At 41.6% G+C, this 21,186-nt stretch overlaps 1 protein-coding gene across 1 annotated transcript in view; it reads left to right on the top strand.

Moving 5' to 3' along the window:
- Positions 1–21,186, top strand: part of LOC126185225 (target of rapamycin complex 2 subunit MAPKAP1) — a 139,423-nt gene that overhangs the window by 56,797 nt on the left and 61,440 nt on the right. Inside the window, exons 3-4 of the mRNA XM_049928105.1 lie at positions 5,254–5,382; positions 19,676–19,830. Of these exons, the coding sequence (XP_049784062.1) occupies positions 5,254–5,382; positions 19,676–19,830 (284 nt within the window). The remainder of the gene's footprint in view (positions 1–5,253; positions 5,383–19,675; positions 19,831–21,186) is intronic.

Below are 21,186 nucleotides of genomic sequence, written 5' to 3'. Positions count from 1 at the left end.
CGCCATTTGTTGCTCGTTTGTGTGTCTGCCCAACTGTGGAGACCTCTTTTTCTCAGGAACAGGTAGAGGTATTGAGTTGGAATTTATTTTAAACACTAATGTCTAAGGTCCCTTGCGAGTGTAAAAAATTTAAAAGTTCCAATTCAGTGCAATCAAGAGAGATGGCTGTCTGCAAAGATCCCTTTTTCTCAATAACAGGTAGAAGTATCGAGTTGAAATTGATGTTAGATACTAAGGTCTATGGTTTCTTGTGGGGGTGTCAATAATTTAAGCTTCTAAGTCAGTGCAGTCAAAATATATGGAAATATACGTCACATAGTTTGAAACTCTCAAACTCACGAAACAAATTTAATAGCTGGAAGAATGTAGAGATACGATGGTCCTGGTGGTCTAGCGGTAGAGAGCAATCTTGGAAGCTGAAAAGTCATACAGTCAATTCTCAGTTTAAACACCAATTTCTGAGACTTCGCTGTAACGTGGCCTTCACCTCTCAGTGATATAAGGAGTCCACACTAAACGGCAGATCCCCTTTGCCCGGCTGGATAACTGGAGTTGGTGAGGGACACGCCAGTCACCAAAGTGCTGTTCAATAGAATCATCATCATCATCATCATCATCATCATTGTCATTATCTGTGGACATAATTAAGTTTGTATGGAATCCTTAGAATGTGAGTCCTTTTCGTACTTGTCAGGTTTCTTAGGCAAACTTTGAGCTGGTGGATTTTACATACATCAATACTCTTCAAATTGTATGCTGCAGGAGTAAAGGTTAATACATTTTTACCTAAATAATTATATCAGACAAAATGTGGTTTAAAATCGCGAAGACTGGAGTTTGCTATACTGCTGGCCTAGACTGCATTATATTTACAAGTACACTACAAAATAGCTACATTAGCACAGAATCAAAAGTGGAAAGCAAATCTTCCAGCAGAAACTTTCGCATCCTGCCATGTTGCCAGTTCATGCAGCTATCTGTTACGTGATTTCATTTCAGTGATTAAAAACTCTAGTTAAAAATATGCATTGGAAAAACAGCTAGTGAATATTGATGTGGACGAATAAGGAAATGAATGTATCGAGCAGGTTGTAGTCAACCTCCAAAGTATGCAGAGCATTCTTCTTTATGAAATAATCATGAACCAGTTCTTCGTGTAGGGTGGTGTTATGTTGGAATGATTCTAGCAACATATGCTAGCAACATATGCCTATTCAATTCACACATCAGGCAACCATTTTTACAAAGCACACACACTCTGGTAATGGAAGTTGAAGAATGTAGTGTTGCACTGTGGTTGTAAAGCCCCATTAAACATGTCCCTGTGCTACCTACTTTAGGAGAGTCAGTCAAGGTTGGAACATGACAGAGGCAGTAATTACACCAGGTGGAAAGTATGTCATGAGTTTGCTTTCTTACTCGAGTTTTTTTTTTTATTAATGAGTGAAGTAAGGTCAACAGGCATTTATTTGTTGTTGTGTCTGAAGTTGAGATATTGAAAATATTGATGCTGGAGTGGGATTCAAACTCAGATCTCTCCTTTTGCTGGGTCTGATGCCTTTGAAATGATGCAATTCTGTCATTTCAGTGGTTCCCCAAGATTCCAAACTCCTCGAGGTTTCCATGAAAAGTGCTTGTCTCTGTTCGAATCCTGATCTGGCATAAAGGTTTCCATCATGTCATTTCAAGTTGTAGCATGCACACATCAAACTACAGGTGACAAATGGCTATGATTTTTAACACCTTTATCTGTGTTACAACAATAACAGTTGTTACCGGTTTTGCCTCCCAGTCAGACATGGAAGTTTTCGTTGTATCATTTCAGGTGCAAACATGCCACTCTTAGTTACTGGTGAAAAAGAATTACATAGTAAACGTCTCATTGTGTGTAGTCAGTGACAATGGTAGGTCCAGAGTTCTATTCCCAGTCATTGCAGAACTTTATACAATGTTATTTCTTGTTTGGATATATGTACATCTCACTACTGGTGAAATAAACCAATTTTTAATGTCTATTCATGACTAGAAGTCAATTACGATCAGTACTGGGTTCAAATCTCGGTAGGTGAAAAACTTTTCATCTCGTCATTTCAGTTTCATTCAGCTCACTGTGGATGCAAAATTACGATTTTTGACATTTGATTGTGCTTAGTTAATAATCTGATTAGATGCTGGATTTGTCTGTCCAACACAAAATTTCATGCCTCAGTCATTTCAAGTTTAAACCTGTGCATATTTAATTACTCAAGACAGAAACCATATTTAAGATCCTTTGTAGTTAGTTAACAGGAAAAATAGTTACTGGATCGAAGTGCCAGATCCAAGTCCAGTGCAAAAATTTTTGTAATGTAATTTCACATTAAAACTTGCTTTTTGAAATGTCATTTACTGTAATAAATTTGAGTTTACAAGCTTAATGGTTGTGTCACATCTAATAATGTGTTATCCAATATTTGGATAATTGTGATATTAATTTGCATCTGGAGTGATAGCCATTCAAAGCAATTATATCTTGTGGCCTCTTGAAGTAATCATTTTGTATAGTCAAATGACTGAAGCGGAAAGAGAGCAGAGGACCTCCAAGACAGTTAAGTTACATAAGTTGCATATAAATTGGGTGAAATGCAGTTCAGGTCATTCGGATACATTTGAGCATGATAGTTCACTTAAGATGAACAGCATTATGCTGATAGAGCAACTACAGCCAGAGTTGCCTTCACAGTTCTAAATGGAGTAAAGTTGCTAATATGTGACATGTGAAGTGCATCTCTTATTTATCTGTAAAGAGAGAGAAAATGATGGCTAGTCAGATTTTTGAAGCTATTGTACACTGAAGCGCAAAATAAACTGGTATGGGCATGCATATTCAAATGCAGAGACACGTAAACAGGCAGAATTCGGCACTGCAGTTGGCAATGCTTGTATGAGACAACAAGTGTCTGGTGCAGTTGTGAGATCGGTTGCTGCTGCTACAATGCCAGGTTGTCAAGATTTGAGTGAGTATGGACATGGTGCTATATTCGGTGCATGAGCAATGGGACAGAGCACCTCCGAGATAGCAATGAAGTGGGGATTTTCCTGTATGACTATTTCACGAGTATACCGTGAATATGAGGAATCTGGTAAAACATCAAACCTCTGACATTGCTGCCGTCTGAAAAAGATCCTGCAAGAACAGGACCAATGACAACTCAAGAGAATCGTTCACCATGACAGAAGTGCAACCCTTCTGCAAATTGCTCTAGATGGAGACAATCTCATAAATACATGGACACTGATGTCAGCAGGGGACTGTTCAAGCTGGTGGAGGCTGTGTAATGGTGTGGGATATGTGCAATTGGAGTAATGTGGGACTCCTGATACATCTAGCTATGACTCTGACAGGTGACATGTATGTAACCATCTTGTCTGATCACCTGCCTCCATTCATGTCCATTGTGCATTCTGACGGACTTGGCCAATTCCAGCAGGACAATGCGACACCCCCACACATCCAGAATTGCTACATAGTCGCTCCAGGAACTCTCTTCTGGGTTTAAACACTCGTGCTGGCCACCAAACTCTCCAGACATGAACATTATTGAGCGTATCTGGGATGCCTTGCAACATGCTGTTCAAAAGAGATCTCCACCCCCTTACACCCTTACTTCTAGTCCCGTCACAGGCATATTCTATCCAATCAGAGGTAGGACCGTCTGTGAAAGTGGTCATGTTGTATGTCACCTCTGCAGCATTCATGGTGCAGTTCCCTCCAGCAGTACTTCAGATATTAGTCGAGTCAATGCCATGTCATGTTGCGACCCTTTTGGGTTCTCTTGGAGGCCCTATATGATATTAGTCAGGTGTACCAGTTCCTTTTGCTCTTCATTGTATATGGGGCAGTCAAATGAAACTGAACACCTGTCGCAACAGGACCACAGAATGTTTCCATTCAAAAGTAATCATCACAAGCATTTAGACATTTGTCGCACTGATAGACAAGATAATCAATTCGTGTTTCATAGAATATGGGCAGCTGCTGGCGGATCCACAACCGCACTCACTCTTTCACTTCTTCATCCTACTGAAATCGATGTCTTAAGCTTATCTTTCTTGAGGTCATGAAAGATGTGAAAATCGCATGGTGAAATATCCGGGCTGTATGGAGTATGTTGCAGTATTTCCCAACCAAATCACTTTTGTGTAGCCTTCATTCTGTTGACAGTGTGGGCATTATCATCCAACAGGATGATTCTGTCCAACAGCACTCCTGGGCATTTTGATTTTATGGTGCATCGTAGTGTCTGCAAAGTGTTTTCATAGCACTGTGCATTGATTGTGGTTCTACACTTAATGAACTCAACAAGCAGAGGGCCCCTGCAGTTAAAGGAGGAGGTCATCAGAGTCTTACTGTAACTTGTGTGAACAACTCTGGATTTCTTTGGTGGGAGAGAATTGGGAAGTTTACACTGTTGGATTTGCCATTTGCTCTTGGGCTGTGAGAATGATGTTGGATGGAATCATTGTGTTGCATGATGACTCCCACCCCCACACTGCCAACTGGACAAACGCTATACATGAGGAATTTGGTTGGGAAACACTGCAGTATTGTCTGTACAGCCCAGATATTTCCCAGATCTTTCATTGTGTGATTTTCACATCTGTGACAAAAACGCATGGACATCGGTTCCAGTTGGACGAGGAAGTGCAAGAGGGTATGATTGTGGATCTGTCACTGGCCAACCACATTCTACTTAACAGGAATTGATCATCTCGTCTCCCAGTGTGATAAATGTCTTACCATGTGTGGTGATTGTTCTTGAATGGAACCTTTACATGGCCCTGTTGTGGTAGGTGCTTGGTTTTCATTTGACTGCCACTATATCATTGCCAAAACTGACTTCTACAGGCAATCTTCTCTGATGGCCTGTTGTTATATACTTAACTGGTTTTACTGGAAATGCATCTACATTCACTGAAAATGCTTGAAGAATCCCTGCTTGCTTCCCTTTTTAAGTAATATATATTTATATTTTATTTAATGGTGTAATTTTTTTAAGATTATTTTTGTTTGTGACAGTCTTGTGATTTTCACATTCACTAGCTTAACAAATTCTGAAGTTCTTTGAAATAAAAAAATGTTAAATTGTAACAACATTTTTGAGCCGTTATATCTCTACAGATGAGAGATAAAGCCTGAATTTTTAAAATATTTCCTATGTCGCTTGTAACAAGTTTTACAGTTCATAAAAACTAAATACACCTAATTTTCAGATATTGGGTTTGGAATTCATCGGCAGCGCTCGAACACGGCGCAGCACTTAGAGAGAATGAATCAGGAGAGGAAAAGGGCTGCAGGAATAAAGCACATTAAGTGGGAATCAAACCCAAATGTGTTATCAAGTATGTTTTGTTTTTAAGTGCTTCTCATTAACTCATAATTAATAAGTTAGTGGAGAAGAATATATAGTATGAAATGTAACTTATTTTAAATTTTATAAGTAAAGAGATTGTCATCAGTAACTTCACAAATTGAAGCAGCTAGACCTTAGTCAATATGACAATAAGCCGTTTAAGAGTGATGTGCAGCTTTTGGAATAAACGAGGCTAATAGAAAAGTAGGAGAAGAGAAACATGAAAGCAGCAGTGGGATTAAATCAGCTGTAACTCTGTCAAAAAAAGTTGGCAGAGATGTCTGCTCTGTGACCGGTGAATGGGTATGTTTAACAAGGGAATGGTCAGACTTGTCATGCCGAAACATGTATTGCTTTTCTGAGCACTGTTATTTAACTGTGCAAAAGGTCTGTATGCAGAATTGTAGCTGCTGACATGAACTGGAAGTCACCTAAAAAAAAATCACGAACATGGCTGTGTTTCCTGCTTGGCACTTGCAGTGACGGCTGGCCACCCCTGGAAATGGCGAGTCGCGAGCGTTGTGCGCATGGTCGGGAAGTGCGGCCGTCTTATCGCGGCGTTCACTAAAGAGGAATATCGCTGCACGGTTTTGGTGGAAAGGGGAAATGAATATTCGTTTCTGTGGCTACCACGTCCTTTTAATTTCTGGTACGTATTTCGAAACATACCGTCCTGAAACTGGTTAGAGATGTGAAAGATGTTCTGTACATGTTCATCTATACTCCGCAAGCCACTTTACGGTGAACATTCAATCTCCCCTCCCAGGTGATGGTAAACCCTGTAAATGTTTTGCTGCTTGCCATGGAGATATGCCACAGATGCCAAATGAAGCAATCAACAGAAAACATGTGTGGAGACTATGTGTTGTGCGACATGGTTGTTAAACTTCTAGACAAGCATGTAAATGGCGCAGACATGTGGCTAGAAACAACTGAAACACTCGATATTGCAGACTGAATCTACAGACGGCGAAGACACCGACGAAAGTTGCACTCGTGAAGACCCTTCGAGTGATAGTGCCACGTACCATCCGAAAGTAACACCACCAACTACAATTACCTTATCAGACAAAGAAAAAGCGGTGACGTATTGGTTGAACGAAAGTGGTAAGAAACGCCTATGTGTAAGTACTGTTCAAAATAAGTATCGGTTTGTCCGTTCTGAACGTGAATTATATAGATGGAAAAAGGAAGTCGGTGGACGACGTAAGAGTCGACTGGAAATTGCGACGGAGATAAATGCACGACTTTTTGAGCTATTTACTGATGCCAGACAACACTCATTTAATGTCAGTGATACAACTTTGCGTGATTGGGCGTTAGAGATTACCAACACGATAGGCGCTAAAGAATTTACAGCTTCTCAAAGTTGGATTAGTCGCTTCAAAAGATCACATAAAATTGTGGCAATAAAAATAATAAAATTTGTATCGAGAAACAGGTCGGAAAATGAAGTGACACAAATTGAAATGATAGAAGCTTTTCTTACGAATGCAAAAAATAAGATTTCTAGTTTTAGTGAATCGTATGTGTACAATGCAGATCAGTCAGGTTTTCAAAAAGAAATGCGTGCAAAAAGAACACTGACATTCAAAGGGGAAAAACATATTGAGGCGATTGCGCAGTCCATGAATGCACTCACCCATTCATACACTATAATGCCCATAATTAATCTGGATGGTTCATTGCAGCCTAAACTAGCCTATATGTGTGTCTTCAAGAACCAACTGGACGTTTTGGACCACGTGTCAAAAGAACAATATTCTACGCAAACAATCTTGTGGTAGACGCATCGAAGTCTGGAAAAATGGGAAATGAAAATGTTACACTTTTCATGCACCATGCTTTTCTTCCATTCTGCGGGAACAAATCTCTTCTCCTTCTAGATTCGTGGTCAGGTCATAAAAGGTCTGATTCATTAAAAGCTATATTTTGAGCCCACCCTGACAAAGAAGTAGAGATACTTCAGATTCCACCCAGCACGACGAACGTAATTCAACCTTTGGACAGAGAATTTTTCCGTCAGTGGAAGGTATTTTACAGAAAACTAACAGAGAAAATTATTGTGTGCAGAACACTGCAGTTTCCTGTGTATCACCGTGACAATATTCTCAAGCTGCAATCAGTAGTACATTATTAATTTTCCTCCCCACGGTTTCAGAATTTGATTAAATATGTGTGGCACTCCTCGAAATATACTGATACTAGGCCTGATTCATTCCTAACGCCAGCCCAGTTTTGTCTACGGACATCTAACAACGTCTGTGATTCGCAGGGCTGTAATATGTCATCTTTGCTTGTATGTTCTTGGTGCACAAAAAACCTATGTTTTGAACATTGTATCAATATTTCGCATTTTTGAGGTAATTACAAGAAATAAAATTTGGACGTGTTCTAAACCGTATATTTATTTGTGTCTATTTCATAGCTATTTGGAAAGAATGTTGTAGATAACATATCAGCCATATTTGTCAACGAATGTTTAATTATCATACGATCCCTTTCACTGGGGGAATCAGCTCTCTCACAGCTGTGGCAAGAGAGCGGCGCGTAGCTAATGCCACCTTGTCCCTAGATGGCGTTGGTATAATGAAGTGAGAGAGGTCAGGGTTGTACAAGAGGCAGTTATAAGCACGGAAACCATGCGCCAATAATGTCTTACTTCATCAAATTGTTTACAGACTTCCAGTTCATGTCAGCAGCTAAAATTCTGCATACAGACTTCTTACAATGTTAACTCACAGTGGTAAAAAAAGCAACACAGGTTTCGACATGACAAGTCTGACCATTCCCTTGTAAGTGAGCAAGATAAACTTGGTAACTTTCTGTTGTCACTCCGTTACAAATCGTAGTGTAGTATCTACTAAAATAATATATTGTTAGTATTTATTTTCTTAGTAAAATCATGTGAATAGTCACTGTTAAAACATTTATTGGGAGTAGTAATTGTGTTTCAGTTCTTCGGCCATTGTGATGGTTACTTCGCACTAGTGCTAATGCCCTGCTTAGTACAAGTACATTTACATTGTATTGTTAATTGGAGTTACTGTACTGAGTATTGTTGAGTTTACTCAACTGTAAGACAAGGTATTTTCCCTTAATTCATAATATAAAAAATATGGGAATAGCACAACTTGTGAAACAGCTATTGAAGTGGCATATATTGTGCTCACCAGTGTTTCCTGCCACTGGGGTCTCTGCTTTTAGCCATAAATTGGTGATAACCATTTATGTGGTTGATGTGCTGCTAAGAAGCAGTCCCCTCATTGCCCAATATCAACCCCAACTTGATCAACTTAACCACATCCTTTGCCAAAGCTTCAACTACCTATCATGATGCCCTAAAACAAGGAACATCCTACTCACAGTTCTTCCCGCCTTTTGCCAAATGGAATTTGGTCACCTACCTAAATTTCAAAATATTGCGTAATCCACCCTTATACCACAACTATTCCCAACCCTTTGCCAGATGTGTCATAGCTTTGTGGAAGACCCAGTTGATGGATGTGTTCTGTGCACCCACACAGCAAATCTTATTTCACTTCTAGTCCCGTCACAGGCATATTCTATCTAATCAGAGGTAGGACCGTCTGTGAAAGTGGTCATGTTGTATGTCACCTCTGCTGCAATGTCTGCACTGCCTTTCATATAGTGGTGACCACTAACCACCTATCTATCCAAATGAATGATCACCAAACTATGACTAGAAGCAGAAAAAAAAAGAAGTGCCAGCTTTCCTGTATTACATAGATTGGAATTGTCCTTACAACAAATCCTTACATTGTGCAATTCTCCGAGTGTCTCTCTACAAGGCAGTGTCTCACATATATCCTCACCACTGTCCACATGCCACCCCCCTCCCCTCCCATTCATTTTACACTCACGCTCTCTTCTCCCATTCTCTATCTTCCTCTGTTCTCTCCCCCCTTCCTTTATGTGTTTACTTCCATTGCTGTTATGACATATTTTCAACTTGATGTTTTGAGTGGTTAGTGTTCAGGGTGTACAAATAAACATTATAGTCAGAGCAGAAACTCCTTGTAGTATTGGATTAAACAACATTATTAGTTATAAATGTTGAAGGTTTGGCAGCAGTATGTCTTACACACTTTAAACCATTCACAATTAGATACTGTCAACCGAGTCTCCCACTATCAGCCATTTTTACAAGTTACTATGTTTACAGCAGCAGTAGTAAATGGAATATTCTAAAGGAAGGAAGGGAGGAAAGAACATTGGGGTATAACATCCTGCTGGCAACAAGATCATTAGAGATGGAGCACAAGCTTGGATTGTGGGAGTATAGGGAAAGAAATTGACTATGCTCTTAAAAGGAACATCCTGGCATTTGCCCTAAGAGATTTGGGGTGCTGATGACCTCGATGTTGAGCACCCATAAGCCCCAGCACACACACCTAAGAGATTTGCAGAAATTGTGGAAAACCTAAGTGTCCATGACCGAACAGGGATTTGAACCATTCCCCCCACCCCCCCCCCCCCCACCCCCACCCCAAATAAGAGTTAAGAATCCTACCACTGGGCCACCTCACTCAGTTAAGACAAAAAAGTCTCATTGAGCTGTTATAAATCATCTCAGATATACACTAGGGAAATTATTCTGATAATGAATAATATCAGTGACCTGATATTTTTAGCAGATGGTGCTGTAGTGTTACGGTTACATGCTGTAACTGTGTGGAAGGAACATCATGTGATACAGTAAAACCCCATTTTTAAGTTCACGCATTTTATGTTTTCCTACTTTTTATATTCATTTTTGTCGGTCCCAGAAGAAGTCCTATTCTCCCAATACAATTCCATGTTATAACATATCCTGCATTTTAAGTTTTTTGATATTATCATGACCCTTAACTGCTTAATACCTGAATAAATTTCAAGCTGAAAGATAAAAATCACAAATCGTGGTGCTTTAGAGGTACCCAATGCACTCATGAGACTGTAGCACTTATCAGAAGTTTTGGTAGCTTCATGTTGAATCAGCAACTACCAGCAGTGGTGCTCAAAAACAGTTGTATCATATTCCTGTTCAAAGTCAGCCTTGGAAGAAAGCAGAAAACACAGACTATACACGAAGTTATTGATGATGTAACATAGTGTTAGTGCAGTAAGCAAGATTTTAATTGTAGGTGTGTTGGGTTGTGGCCACACTATTATAGGCTTGCAGTGTTTGGAAGGGTGGAAAAATGTGTTGAGTCACTGCCTTAATGATAATCATGATCCGATGACACTGACTTTAGTAGCAACCACCCTTATGCTCATTGTTTTGTATTACAATGACTTTAATTTCACGGTCATTTATACAAATAAATACCACTTTTGAAGACAGCAGTGTCTATGATAGACTTTCATGAATCAGTGTTACTTCCACCTGAAATACACTAATCCATAGTAGGCATGCAGTCTTTGTTTGGAATGACCTGATGTCACATGTAAAAATTCATGCACAAGATACTCCATAACATAATGGCAATTTCCACCCTATTTCTCACCTAGGACATCCCTGAGCAGAGTGACCTTGTCAGCAACAAGCTATAGATTTTGTGCCTATTGTTCTCTGTTAATGAAGACTGCCAGCTTTAGTGTTTTTACCAATATTGTGTTAAAAGTTTTATTTAGCATAATTTATAATGATTGTCAATAATTAGTCTCAGAGTAGAATGTAAATATTTTTTTAACATGCATTCATGAAGGACATTATTTACACCATTGGACATGATCAGAATGAAGAGGAAAACGAGGAAAACCCACTTGCACATTTTCGTGTGTCAGTACTTAGCCTCAACTGTGTTTGTGATTGTCATGAAGGCAGTGACTAAGTGTTAACACACACAAACATGCATTTCCTTCTCCTTACTTTCATTCTATTATGTTATATGGGATCATATTCTGGGGCAACTTGTCAAACTGAGCAAAAGTTTTTAGTGTGTAAAAGCATGTAATAAGACTCATTGTGGTATAAATTCAAGAACATCATGTAGAAACCCGTCCAAGGAACTTGTTATTCTAACCATTGCTTCTCAGTATATTTAGTCCTTAATGAAATTTTACAAACTTGGTGTCAGATAAAGCACAGTTTAAACAAAGTTTGAAAGACTATTTGATTGGCAGCTCCTTCTACTCTGTAGGTGAATATCTTAACAGAGACTGTTAGATCAGTTTAAGTAAAAATGTCAGTTAGATCTCAGTTGTGGCAGCATTTGGTCAGAATAGTCAAGATTAGGTATTTTGTGGATGGTAAATTTATTTAAAGTGCATAACTGTTTCATTCTGAGAGTGTATTAATTCCGTAAAAATTTGCAGGTGCAGTTTACTGTAATGTATTGACATATTTTGACAAACTCCTGATAAATTATCAGGATAGTGAGTATTATATTCAAATATTTTATGTTTTTTATGTTATACTTTCAGTATAACTTGGTCCACACCCACAAGAATCATCTCATTTTTGGGTATTTGGAATGAAAACTGAATCAATCTTCATTCCGATGTCCAGTGGTGTAAATAAAACACAGAAACAAAAGACTTTCATGAAGCCACATTAAAAAGATATTCATGTTCTCATTTGAGACTTATTATTGATAATCATTATACAGTCATGGTAAATAAAACTTGTAAGACAGTGTTGGTTAAAATGCTATTGTTGGCAGTCTTTGTAAACAGAGAACAATAAGCATGAAATCTTACAGCTTGTTGCCAACAAGGAAGTCACTCAGCTCAGGGATGTCCTGGGCAAAAATTGTCATTGTGTTACGGAGCATCTTGTGGAGGAATATTTACGGGTGACATGCAGTCATACCAACCTAAGACTGCACGCCTAGTGCGGATTAGTGTACTTCATGCAAAAGTAACAATGTTTCGTGAAAGCCCATTATAGAGACAACTGTCTTCAAAAGCGCTGTTTATTTGTATAAATGACTGTGAAATTAAATTAAAGCTGAGCGGAAGGAAGGTTGGTACTAGTCATTACCGTCAGATCATTTTAAGTTGCTGTGATTAAAAACAGAAGACAGTCAACAGGAGATGTTCTGATTGTGCCAACATGTCACGAAAAGAAATAGGCAAGGAGTCTTCTTATTGCTAAAAATAAACATGATTACTGCTTATTTACTTAAGAATTCTGAAACAAAATTCGCCATAAGATTAAACTTTACTAACAGTAGTCAGTAAAGTCTAACTTTTCCATATAGTGACTGCTTCTTTGACTGAATAAGGGAGCTATAATACTAACAATGATCCCGAAAAAAAAAAATAGTACTGTACTAGTAATAATAAGCAAACAAACACCAGTGTAATAGTAATGTTCTGTAGTAACTTGAATCAGTGCCTATAAGTAAATGATAATAAAAGATAGGAAATGTATTTCTGTGGAAGAAAAAAATGATGATTCTACAATGCATAGATTTTAATGTTGGATCATGGGTTTAATTAGCAAAGGACCTAGGACTTTCCGTTTCCACCCTGAATGTGATTGTGAGAAATCAGCTTAACATTGATGCCAATGCGAGACAGTCTGGTTCTGTAGCAAAAAAAGCATAAATACATTCAGCCATCAGCATATGATTATTTGGATAAACTTGTTGCTGAGTGGTTTGTTATCACTAGAGCATCAGGAATTCCACTTGGTGGAGGGTCCGATGGCCTTTGTAGTCTGGTCCCTTCGACCCCCACAAACCAACCATCCACTTGGTGGCAACTTAGTGAGAGAAAAGGCACATCAGTTTGCTGTAAAATGGGTATCACCAATTTCACAGCATTGAATGTTTGAATCAGTCAATTTAAAACTCATCATAACATTGTTTACAACCAACTGTATGATGAAAGTGTAAGTATTGGAAGTGGAACTGTGGACCAATGGAAAAAGAACTGAAAATATTATGATTTAAAAGATATTTTTAATGTTGACAAAACTGATCTGTTATATAAAATATTACCAGGTAAGACCTTATATTTTAAAGGTGAAAAAATCCATGGTGGGAAACTGAGTAATCCGATGATAACTGTTTTACTTAGGGTTAGTGATGATGGGTCTGAAAAATTATCTTCTTTCGTAATTGGTAAATTTAAAAAGCCAAGGTGATTAAAAAATGTGGTAACTTTGCCAACTAATTCTGTTCCCAACAGCACTGCATGGATGACCAGTTCCATCTTTGCACTCATTCCATGCAGATCCAGGCATGCACTGGATACTAAAATGGGGGCGCAAAAAAAAAGGGGGGGAGGGGGGGAATAATGGTGCTACTTGGCAGATGTACAGCACATCCTGAGAGTCTGCAGCTCAGAAATATTAAGTTAGTGTTCCTGCCTCCTAATTGCACAAGGGAGCTTCAACTGTTAAATGTGGGAATCATCCATTCATTTACATGGAAATATATAAGGAAGCTTGTCCAGAAGGCTGTATTTATGCACAATAATGGCAAGGATCTAAAATCTATGACCATATCACTTTTGGATTGGATGCTATGCATTATAAAGCCAACGCATGAATGGATGTGGACTCCTTTAATTGTTTGTGACTGTTTCATGAAATCAGGATTTAAGGTCACAGGAAACACACAGGAAACACTGGAAGAAGATTTGTCTAAGATGATTTGTCTGAGCATACAAATTTTTCTGTGATATGTCTATCGTCTTCATTTCAAGAGTATGTCAGTGTTGATGCTTAAGTCATCACTTCAGGGATGCTAACAGTAGATAACATCATTACCAAACATTTTGAAGAATCGGAGAGAGAGGTGATTGGTGAAGAGGATGATTGAGGTGATGGCAGAGAACCAGTTGTGTCAAGCAGCAGAGAAGGTATGGAAGCTATTAACATTTGAGGCAGTACACTGGTATTGTACCTGTTGTAGCCGCAAGTGACAGCCAGCGGTGCATGGCAGAGAAAGGAGACATGAAGCCACCAAGCGGGGGAGCCGCTGGAGGTATCACTAACAACGAACAGACAGGATAGTTGAACAAGGAGGGCATGACAGACACTACAGTCAACCAGTACACAACATGAGGCAAGCAAGCCAGAACTGAGGCGATAAACACGATGATAAAGCAACAATGCAGGAACACTCCAAACAATAACAGTATGTATCTCAACACATGGAACTGGAATGCAGTACAGCCGAGATGCACATGTGAACTATGGCGCATAACAGACTGCTGGGATAGGAACCGTGTGACTGCCTAGATACATGAATGCGGAAACGCAATTGCCCGTGGACTTCACATGGTATGGAGTGTGGTGCACTGGCATGGCGAGGCTTGTGACGCAAGCGTGCTCTGGAGCACAGAGACCCCCTAGTGGGTATCCAGGTCCATACCGTATGGTGCGCATTCAACTTCCCCTGGGGCCAACACCAAATCCCCCCCACCCCCACCCCTCCTCCCCCCACCTAAAACCTGTACATAGGGGGTGGTAATGCCCCAGATGGTGCCGTGGTGGGCGGAAGGAAGGAAGGAATGGAGGGAGACCCTGTGTCATCAACTACCATTGGTGGGTTGGGAGGGCAGTCCATGGAATCCATCAAAACGGCACCAGAGGGCAGGGCGTCGCGCGCTGCCTCGGATCCTTGTGGATACAGAAAGGAGTGCCAGTGTACGTGCAGGGAGCTGGCGGCTGTCGACAGTGGGGCCAACTCGAGGGCCTCGTGCACACCAGGAGGCGGCAGGGGATTGGGGGAAGTGAGGTGCCACGAAGGGGTACGAGGCCACAGTTGGCTATGGTGGGGGCACTCGAGCCCCTTCTGTGCCTGTACTGATGTCACAACCTGCCTGTGGGTCACAACTACTGTGACGGGAGTTGAAGCAGCCTTGCCGCCATACGAGCGGGCCCACATGGCCATGCCGAGGGTGTAGCGGTGAGAGGGTTGGAAGCGGGGCTCGGAAGGTGATGGCATCAGCAGGTGGAGCAGGGTCTTTGGTTGCCGCCGATGGAAGAGTTCGGCTGGACTATGACCATCAATCGGCATGGTATGATAAGTGCTCAGGAATAAGGTGAGGGCCGACATGGCGGCAGAGGATTGAACTGCTATTTTCAGCTGTTGTTTAAACGTCCTGACCAGTTGTTTTGCTGTGCCATTGGAGGACAGATGGAATGGAGGGGAGTGGATGTATTTGATACCATTGGTCTCACAGAATGCTTGGAAGGAGGCTGCTGTGAGTTGGGGGCCAAGGTATGAGGCAGTCCTTCGATGGTGAGAACCTGAACCAAGGCCGTGAGTGTAGCATCAGCCATGGTGAATGCCATGCGCACCACATACAGGTATCTGGAGTATGCATCCACAATGAGCAACCACATCAATCCCAAGAATGGGCCCGCAAAATCTAGATGGATGTGGTCCCGAGGCTGGCAAAGTGTGGGCTAGGGTGCAAATGATTGCGAATGGCTGGCCTGGTGACGTGCACATATGGTGCACCCACAGACTAAGCATTCAATGTTGCCATCGATGCCTGGCCAATAAACGTGCTGGCGTGCCAATGCCTTCATATGGGAAATCCCCCAGTGTCCATGGTGTAGCAAGCATAGAACACAGTGGTGCAAATCTGGTAGGATGATCAACTGATGGGTGCACCCTCTGCGGCCAACAGAACACATAGGGTCACATAGTGGAGAACCTGCCCCAGGATGGGAGTCCTGGCGTGACCTGTGCAACCGTGATGGGAAATCCATCCAGTGTATCTTGGCGGGCCATATCATTGTGAAAGGAGTGGACTTCCTACTGGTCAAACTTGGGATCAAGGCCCAAGGGAAAACTTGACAAGGCATCAGTGTTGGAGTGTTGAAAGGTGGGCTTCCATCGGATAACATAAGTATAATTGCTTAAGAACAACACCCACTGCTGAAGACATTGAGGAGTTTGCTCTGGGAGGTGTGTGTGGGAGGGGGGGGGGGGGACATGGTAATCAAAGGCTTGTGATCAGTGAGGAGAGTGAACTTTGTCCCAGCCAGGTAGATGTGAAACTTGTGAATGGCAAACACAACTGCAAGAGACTCTTTCTCAATCTGAGAATAGTTCCTCTGTGCTGGGGATAGCATCTTGGATGCATGCACAATGTGCTGTTTTGGGCCATCCAGGACTGTCCCAATACCATAGGTCAAAGCATCAGCCGCCACAACGAGGGACAATCTGGAGAGAAGGGAGTCAGGCAAGGGGGCGGACTTGAGCATAGTTTTCAAGTGGTAAAAAGCTTGATCACAGGCAGGAGTCCAGTTGAAAGGCACGCCTTTGTGCCACAAGCGATTGAGGAGCTGTGCGACATCAGTAGCCTGGGGTAGAAACTTTTAGTAGTAGTTAACCTTGCCCAGAACAACCTGGAGGTCAGATAAATCCTTGAGGCAGGGAAGAGACTTGATGGCCGCAACGTTGCGATCTGATGGACAAATGCCATCTTTACTGAGCCAGTGCCCCAGGTATTCAACTTCCTGTTGAAATAAACTACAATTTTCCAGCCGACAGCTTAAGCCTGCGGCCTGCAGGGTGTGAAATAAGGTACCAAGGTTTTGCAAATGCTTGTGGGGTGTACGGCCGGTGACCAAGATGTCATAGAGATAGACAAGAGCCGGGATGGACTGTGTGAGCTGCTCCAGGTACCTCTGGCAAATGGCCGGCACTGAGGAAATACCAAGTGGAAAGTGCTTGTATTTATACAGTCTGAAAGGCATGTTGATGACAACGATGTTCTGGGATTCCTCACCTAAGGGTAATTGGTGGTTAGACTCCATCAGGTCGATCTTGGAGAAGTACTCGCCACGCACAGGTTTGGCCAGAAGGCCTTGCTACTGGTGAATGGGATAAATTTCAACCAGGGACTGCATTGATCACAAAACCGAAATCCCCACATAGGTGAAGGAACCCATTGGGTTTCCTGAACACTACTAATGAGGTCGTCCAAGCACTAACTTTCATGAGCTCGATGATGCCAGCAGCCTGCAGGCGATCTAACTCTTGCTTCACTGCTGGACATAAGGCCACCGGAATGGGTCGAGCCTGGAAGAACTGCAGCTGAGCACTTGGCAGGAGGGAAATGTGTGCCTGGAAGTCCGAAGTACACCGTAACTCAGGCTGAAACAGAGAGGTTTATGCCGACCACAGATCGTTGAGGTCCTAAAATGGGACGGCAGTGGGAATGACCTTAACTTCATCAGAAATCAACAAGCCAAACAGTGTGAAAGCATAGAGTCCAAAAATGTTTGGAGCCGAGGGATGGTCAACCACCAGTAGGGTCAGGAGTCGGGGAACATGTTTATAGATGGCAGAGACTGAGAACTGTCCACAGAAGGTGACAGAACTGTCACCGTATGCAACCAATTGCCGAGATGTGGAAGAAAGCTCTGGGGAACCCAGGCATGTATCCGTTGCCAGATTGATCAAGGAGATGGTGGCCCCCGTATTGACCTGGAAACATACATCCATGTTAAAAATATGGAGTGTGAGGAATAACTTCTGCATTAGTAAGGTGTCCAGGGGGATGACTGATTGCAGCATATGCACGGTATCCTGACGCCCCATGGGTGAGGGGCAAGAGAGAGTTAAGCGGCTGCGACAGACAGATCAGAGATGGCAGTCTTTCTGACAGAGCGTGTACGTCTTCCAGCAATGCGGACAGTCTGCATGAAAGTGGGCAGAAAAACACTGCGGGCAAGACAAAAGTGACCCATGCGACTACCGACAAGGGGCGACCGGCGGCTCTGAAGCCATAGAGACGTCGGATGAGGAGTAGTTTCGCCGATGTTGCTCTCTGTGGGCTGTACCACGCTGACGGCATGAGGGGGGGGGGGGGGCATCCGCAGAGAGGACTCGACTGCTGCCACCTGTGGCTTCGCCATGAGGCGTTTGTTTGCCGCTTGTGTGATTTCAAAGGAGTGGGCTATGCACAGACTGTCTTCCAGCAAGGGGATATTGAGTTTCAGCGCAGCCGTGCGGCCTCTGGACCAGGTGCCTGTTGAACGACAATATTGCGAATCAAGGGCATCTCGTGCTGTGACTTTGTCCAGCAGCAACTGCAAGGATTGCTGTAAGCCTTCTAACTGGCGCTGCTGCTGCTGCTGCTGCTGCATGAACTGCTCCAGGAGACAGACCAATTTAGCCTCCATGCTACCCACCCTCTTACCTCATTGCCAGTGTTATAGCTGTGAGCAACCAGCGAGCAGTGCACAGGAGAGAATGGAGACGCAAAGCCACCAGGCAGGGGAGCAGCTGGAGGTATCACTAACAATGAACAGACAAGACAGATGAAGTAGTAGGGGACGACAGACACTAAGACTGACCAGGACACAACACAAGGCAAGCAAGAAAGCAAGCAAGAACTGAGGTGATTAACATGGCAAGACAACAACAACACTGCAGGAACACTCCAAATGATGACAGTATGTATCTCAATGCACAGAACTGGAACACAGTACAGCCGAGATGCACATGCGAACTACGGCGAATACCAGACTGCCGGGGTAGTGCCACACGGCCGCTTAAATACATGATCGTGGGAAACACGATTGGCTGTGGACTTCACATGGTACGGAGAGTGGCACACTCGCACAACAAGGTTCGTGGCACAGGCGCGCGCTAGAGCACACAGACTCCTAGTGGGTATCCAGGTCCATACCCTCTGGCATGCATTCAACTTCCGCACCTTCCGACACCAGTGTATCAGAAGGTGATAAATTTGTTTGATGCTTTGTATACTGTGGAGAGACAAGTAGAGCTAATTGTTTTTAGAATCAAACAAAAACAATTCATTATTTCAGATTTTTTAAATAGGCAAAATTTTAATTGTTTGAATGTCATATTTTGAACAATGTAAAGAGAATTATAGAAAAGTAATTTATTCATTTTCACCTTCTGTGTTTCCTTTTCTTTCCTGTATTTTACACTTTCCTGTGTTTTACACTACTGGTAGTCTGTCACCGAAAAGTGTAAGAAGGGGGTTTTACTGTAGTTAAATGGCAGAATTATTTCTTGCCCTTTTGTGTACTATGTATCCTGTTACTGAAGGAAAAATTGGTGAGCCTGTGAAAGTTTACTGTAGCAGCAAAGATTTTTAAGTGCTGAAAAAGAGGATACAGGTATAAGTGTAAAATTGGGTTAGGATTTTTGATTTGACAAAGCTTTTGTACTGTCACATTAGACATAACTATGGAACATTAGTACAAAACCAAGTAGAATGTTAAATTTGAAACTGCTTGTTCTGCAAGGATTTAAGTTCCTTAGTTGTAATACACTGTGTGTTTGAACAAATCATCTTAATTTTGGTTGAATTTATTCCTTCTGCAGGTGAAGAGAGAGCAGCCCTTTTTGAAAGAAAGGATTTTCGAAGGAGGAATACCATTCCTAGTGGCAAAGTCCAATCTCTGTTAGCTGATCAATTGGAGAAGTATCCCAATCTGCCACCAAATCCTTTCCAAGACTATGCCAAATATGATGGAACAGTAAGTTCTTCCAATCTATGCCTAGTTAAAAATACTTTATTTAGAATTGTTATACTGTTCAACAGAATCACCAGAAAATAACATTAAAAGAGTTAAAATTAAACAGTGACACAGTCTCACAGTGCATGCATTACTCATTAATTAGCTAGTCAGTTAATTCAATATTCCCTTAATGTAAATAATCACTACCACTATCAAAATTATGTGGAATTCAGATTATTCTCTGAGAGATAATCAGGACAGATTGATGTGTTTCCTGTTTATGAAAAGAAGACGATGCTGGATGAAATTATTGTCCCTCACAAAAGAAAATGTTTGTTTGAAAAGCAGAAAGTTGCAGAAAACCTGACAGACTACAAACCTCCCAAAGCAACAGGTTCGAGATTCTGTTGCTAAGGCATAGTTTTAAAAACTGAAAACTAAATTGCATTTAATGGAAAAAGAAATGTGAGCAACAAAATTAGTGATAAAAAGTTGGCAATAACTCGTGAAGGAGAATCAGACAGTCCAATGTGTCAGTATAGAAAATACACTCAGGTGACAAAAAGTCATTCAATAGTGATATTCACATACACAGATGATCGTAGTATCATGTGAAAAGGTTTCCGACGAATTATGACCACTTGATGGGAATTAACAGACTTTAAACACGGAATAGTAATTGGAGCCAAATTCATGGGACATCCCATTTTTGAAATCATTAGGGAATTCAACATTCAGAGATCCACAGTTTCAAGAGTGTGCTGAACATACCAAATTTAAGGCATTATTCTCACCACAGACAACGCAGTGGCTGACGCCCTTCACTTATGACCAAAAGCAGTGGCATTTGCGTAGAGTTGTCAATACCAACAAAAACATTGCATGAAATAATTGCAGGAATCAATATGGGACATATGACAAACGTGTCTGTTCAGACATTGCAGCGAAATTTGGCATTAATGGGCTTGGCAACTGAGGACCTACACAAGTGCTTTTGCTTACAGCATGACATCACCTGCACGACCTCTCGTGGCCTGATTACCATATTGGTTGGAAACTAGGCAAATAGAAAACCATTGCCTGATCAGATAAGTCCCAATTTCTGTTGGTAAGAGCTGACAGTAGGATTAGAGTGTAGCACAGACCCCATGAAGCCATGGAACCAGATTGTCAACAAGTCACTGTGGCTCCATAATGATGTGGGCTGTGTTGATATGGAATGGTTGGGTCCTGTGGTCCAACTGAACTAATCATTGACAGGAAATGGTTAAGTCTGGATACTTGGAGATGATTTGGAACCATTGGTGGATTTCATGTCCCCAAACAACAATGAAATTTTTATGAATGACAATGTGTCACATCACCAGGTCACAA

This window comes from Schistocerca cancellata, chromosome 4 (assembly GCF_023864275.1).
Source record: "Schistocerca cancellata isolate TAMUIC-IGC-003103 chromosome 4, iqSchCanc2.1, whole genome shotgun sequence".
In the NCBI taxonomy this organism is placed as follows: Eukaryota; Metazoa; Arthropoda; class Insecta; order Orthoptera; family Acrididae; genus Schistocerca; species Schistocerca cancellata.
Note: the sequence above shows the minus strand (reverse complement) of the source record. Positions and strands in the feature narration are given on the sequence as shown.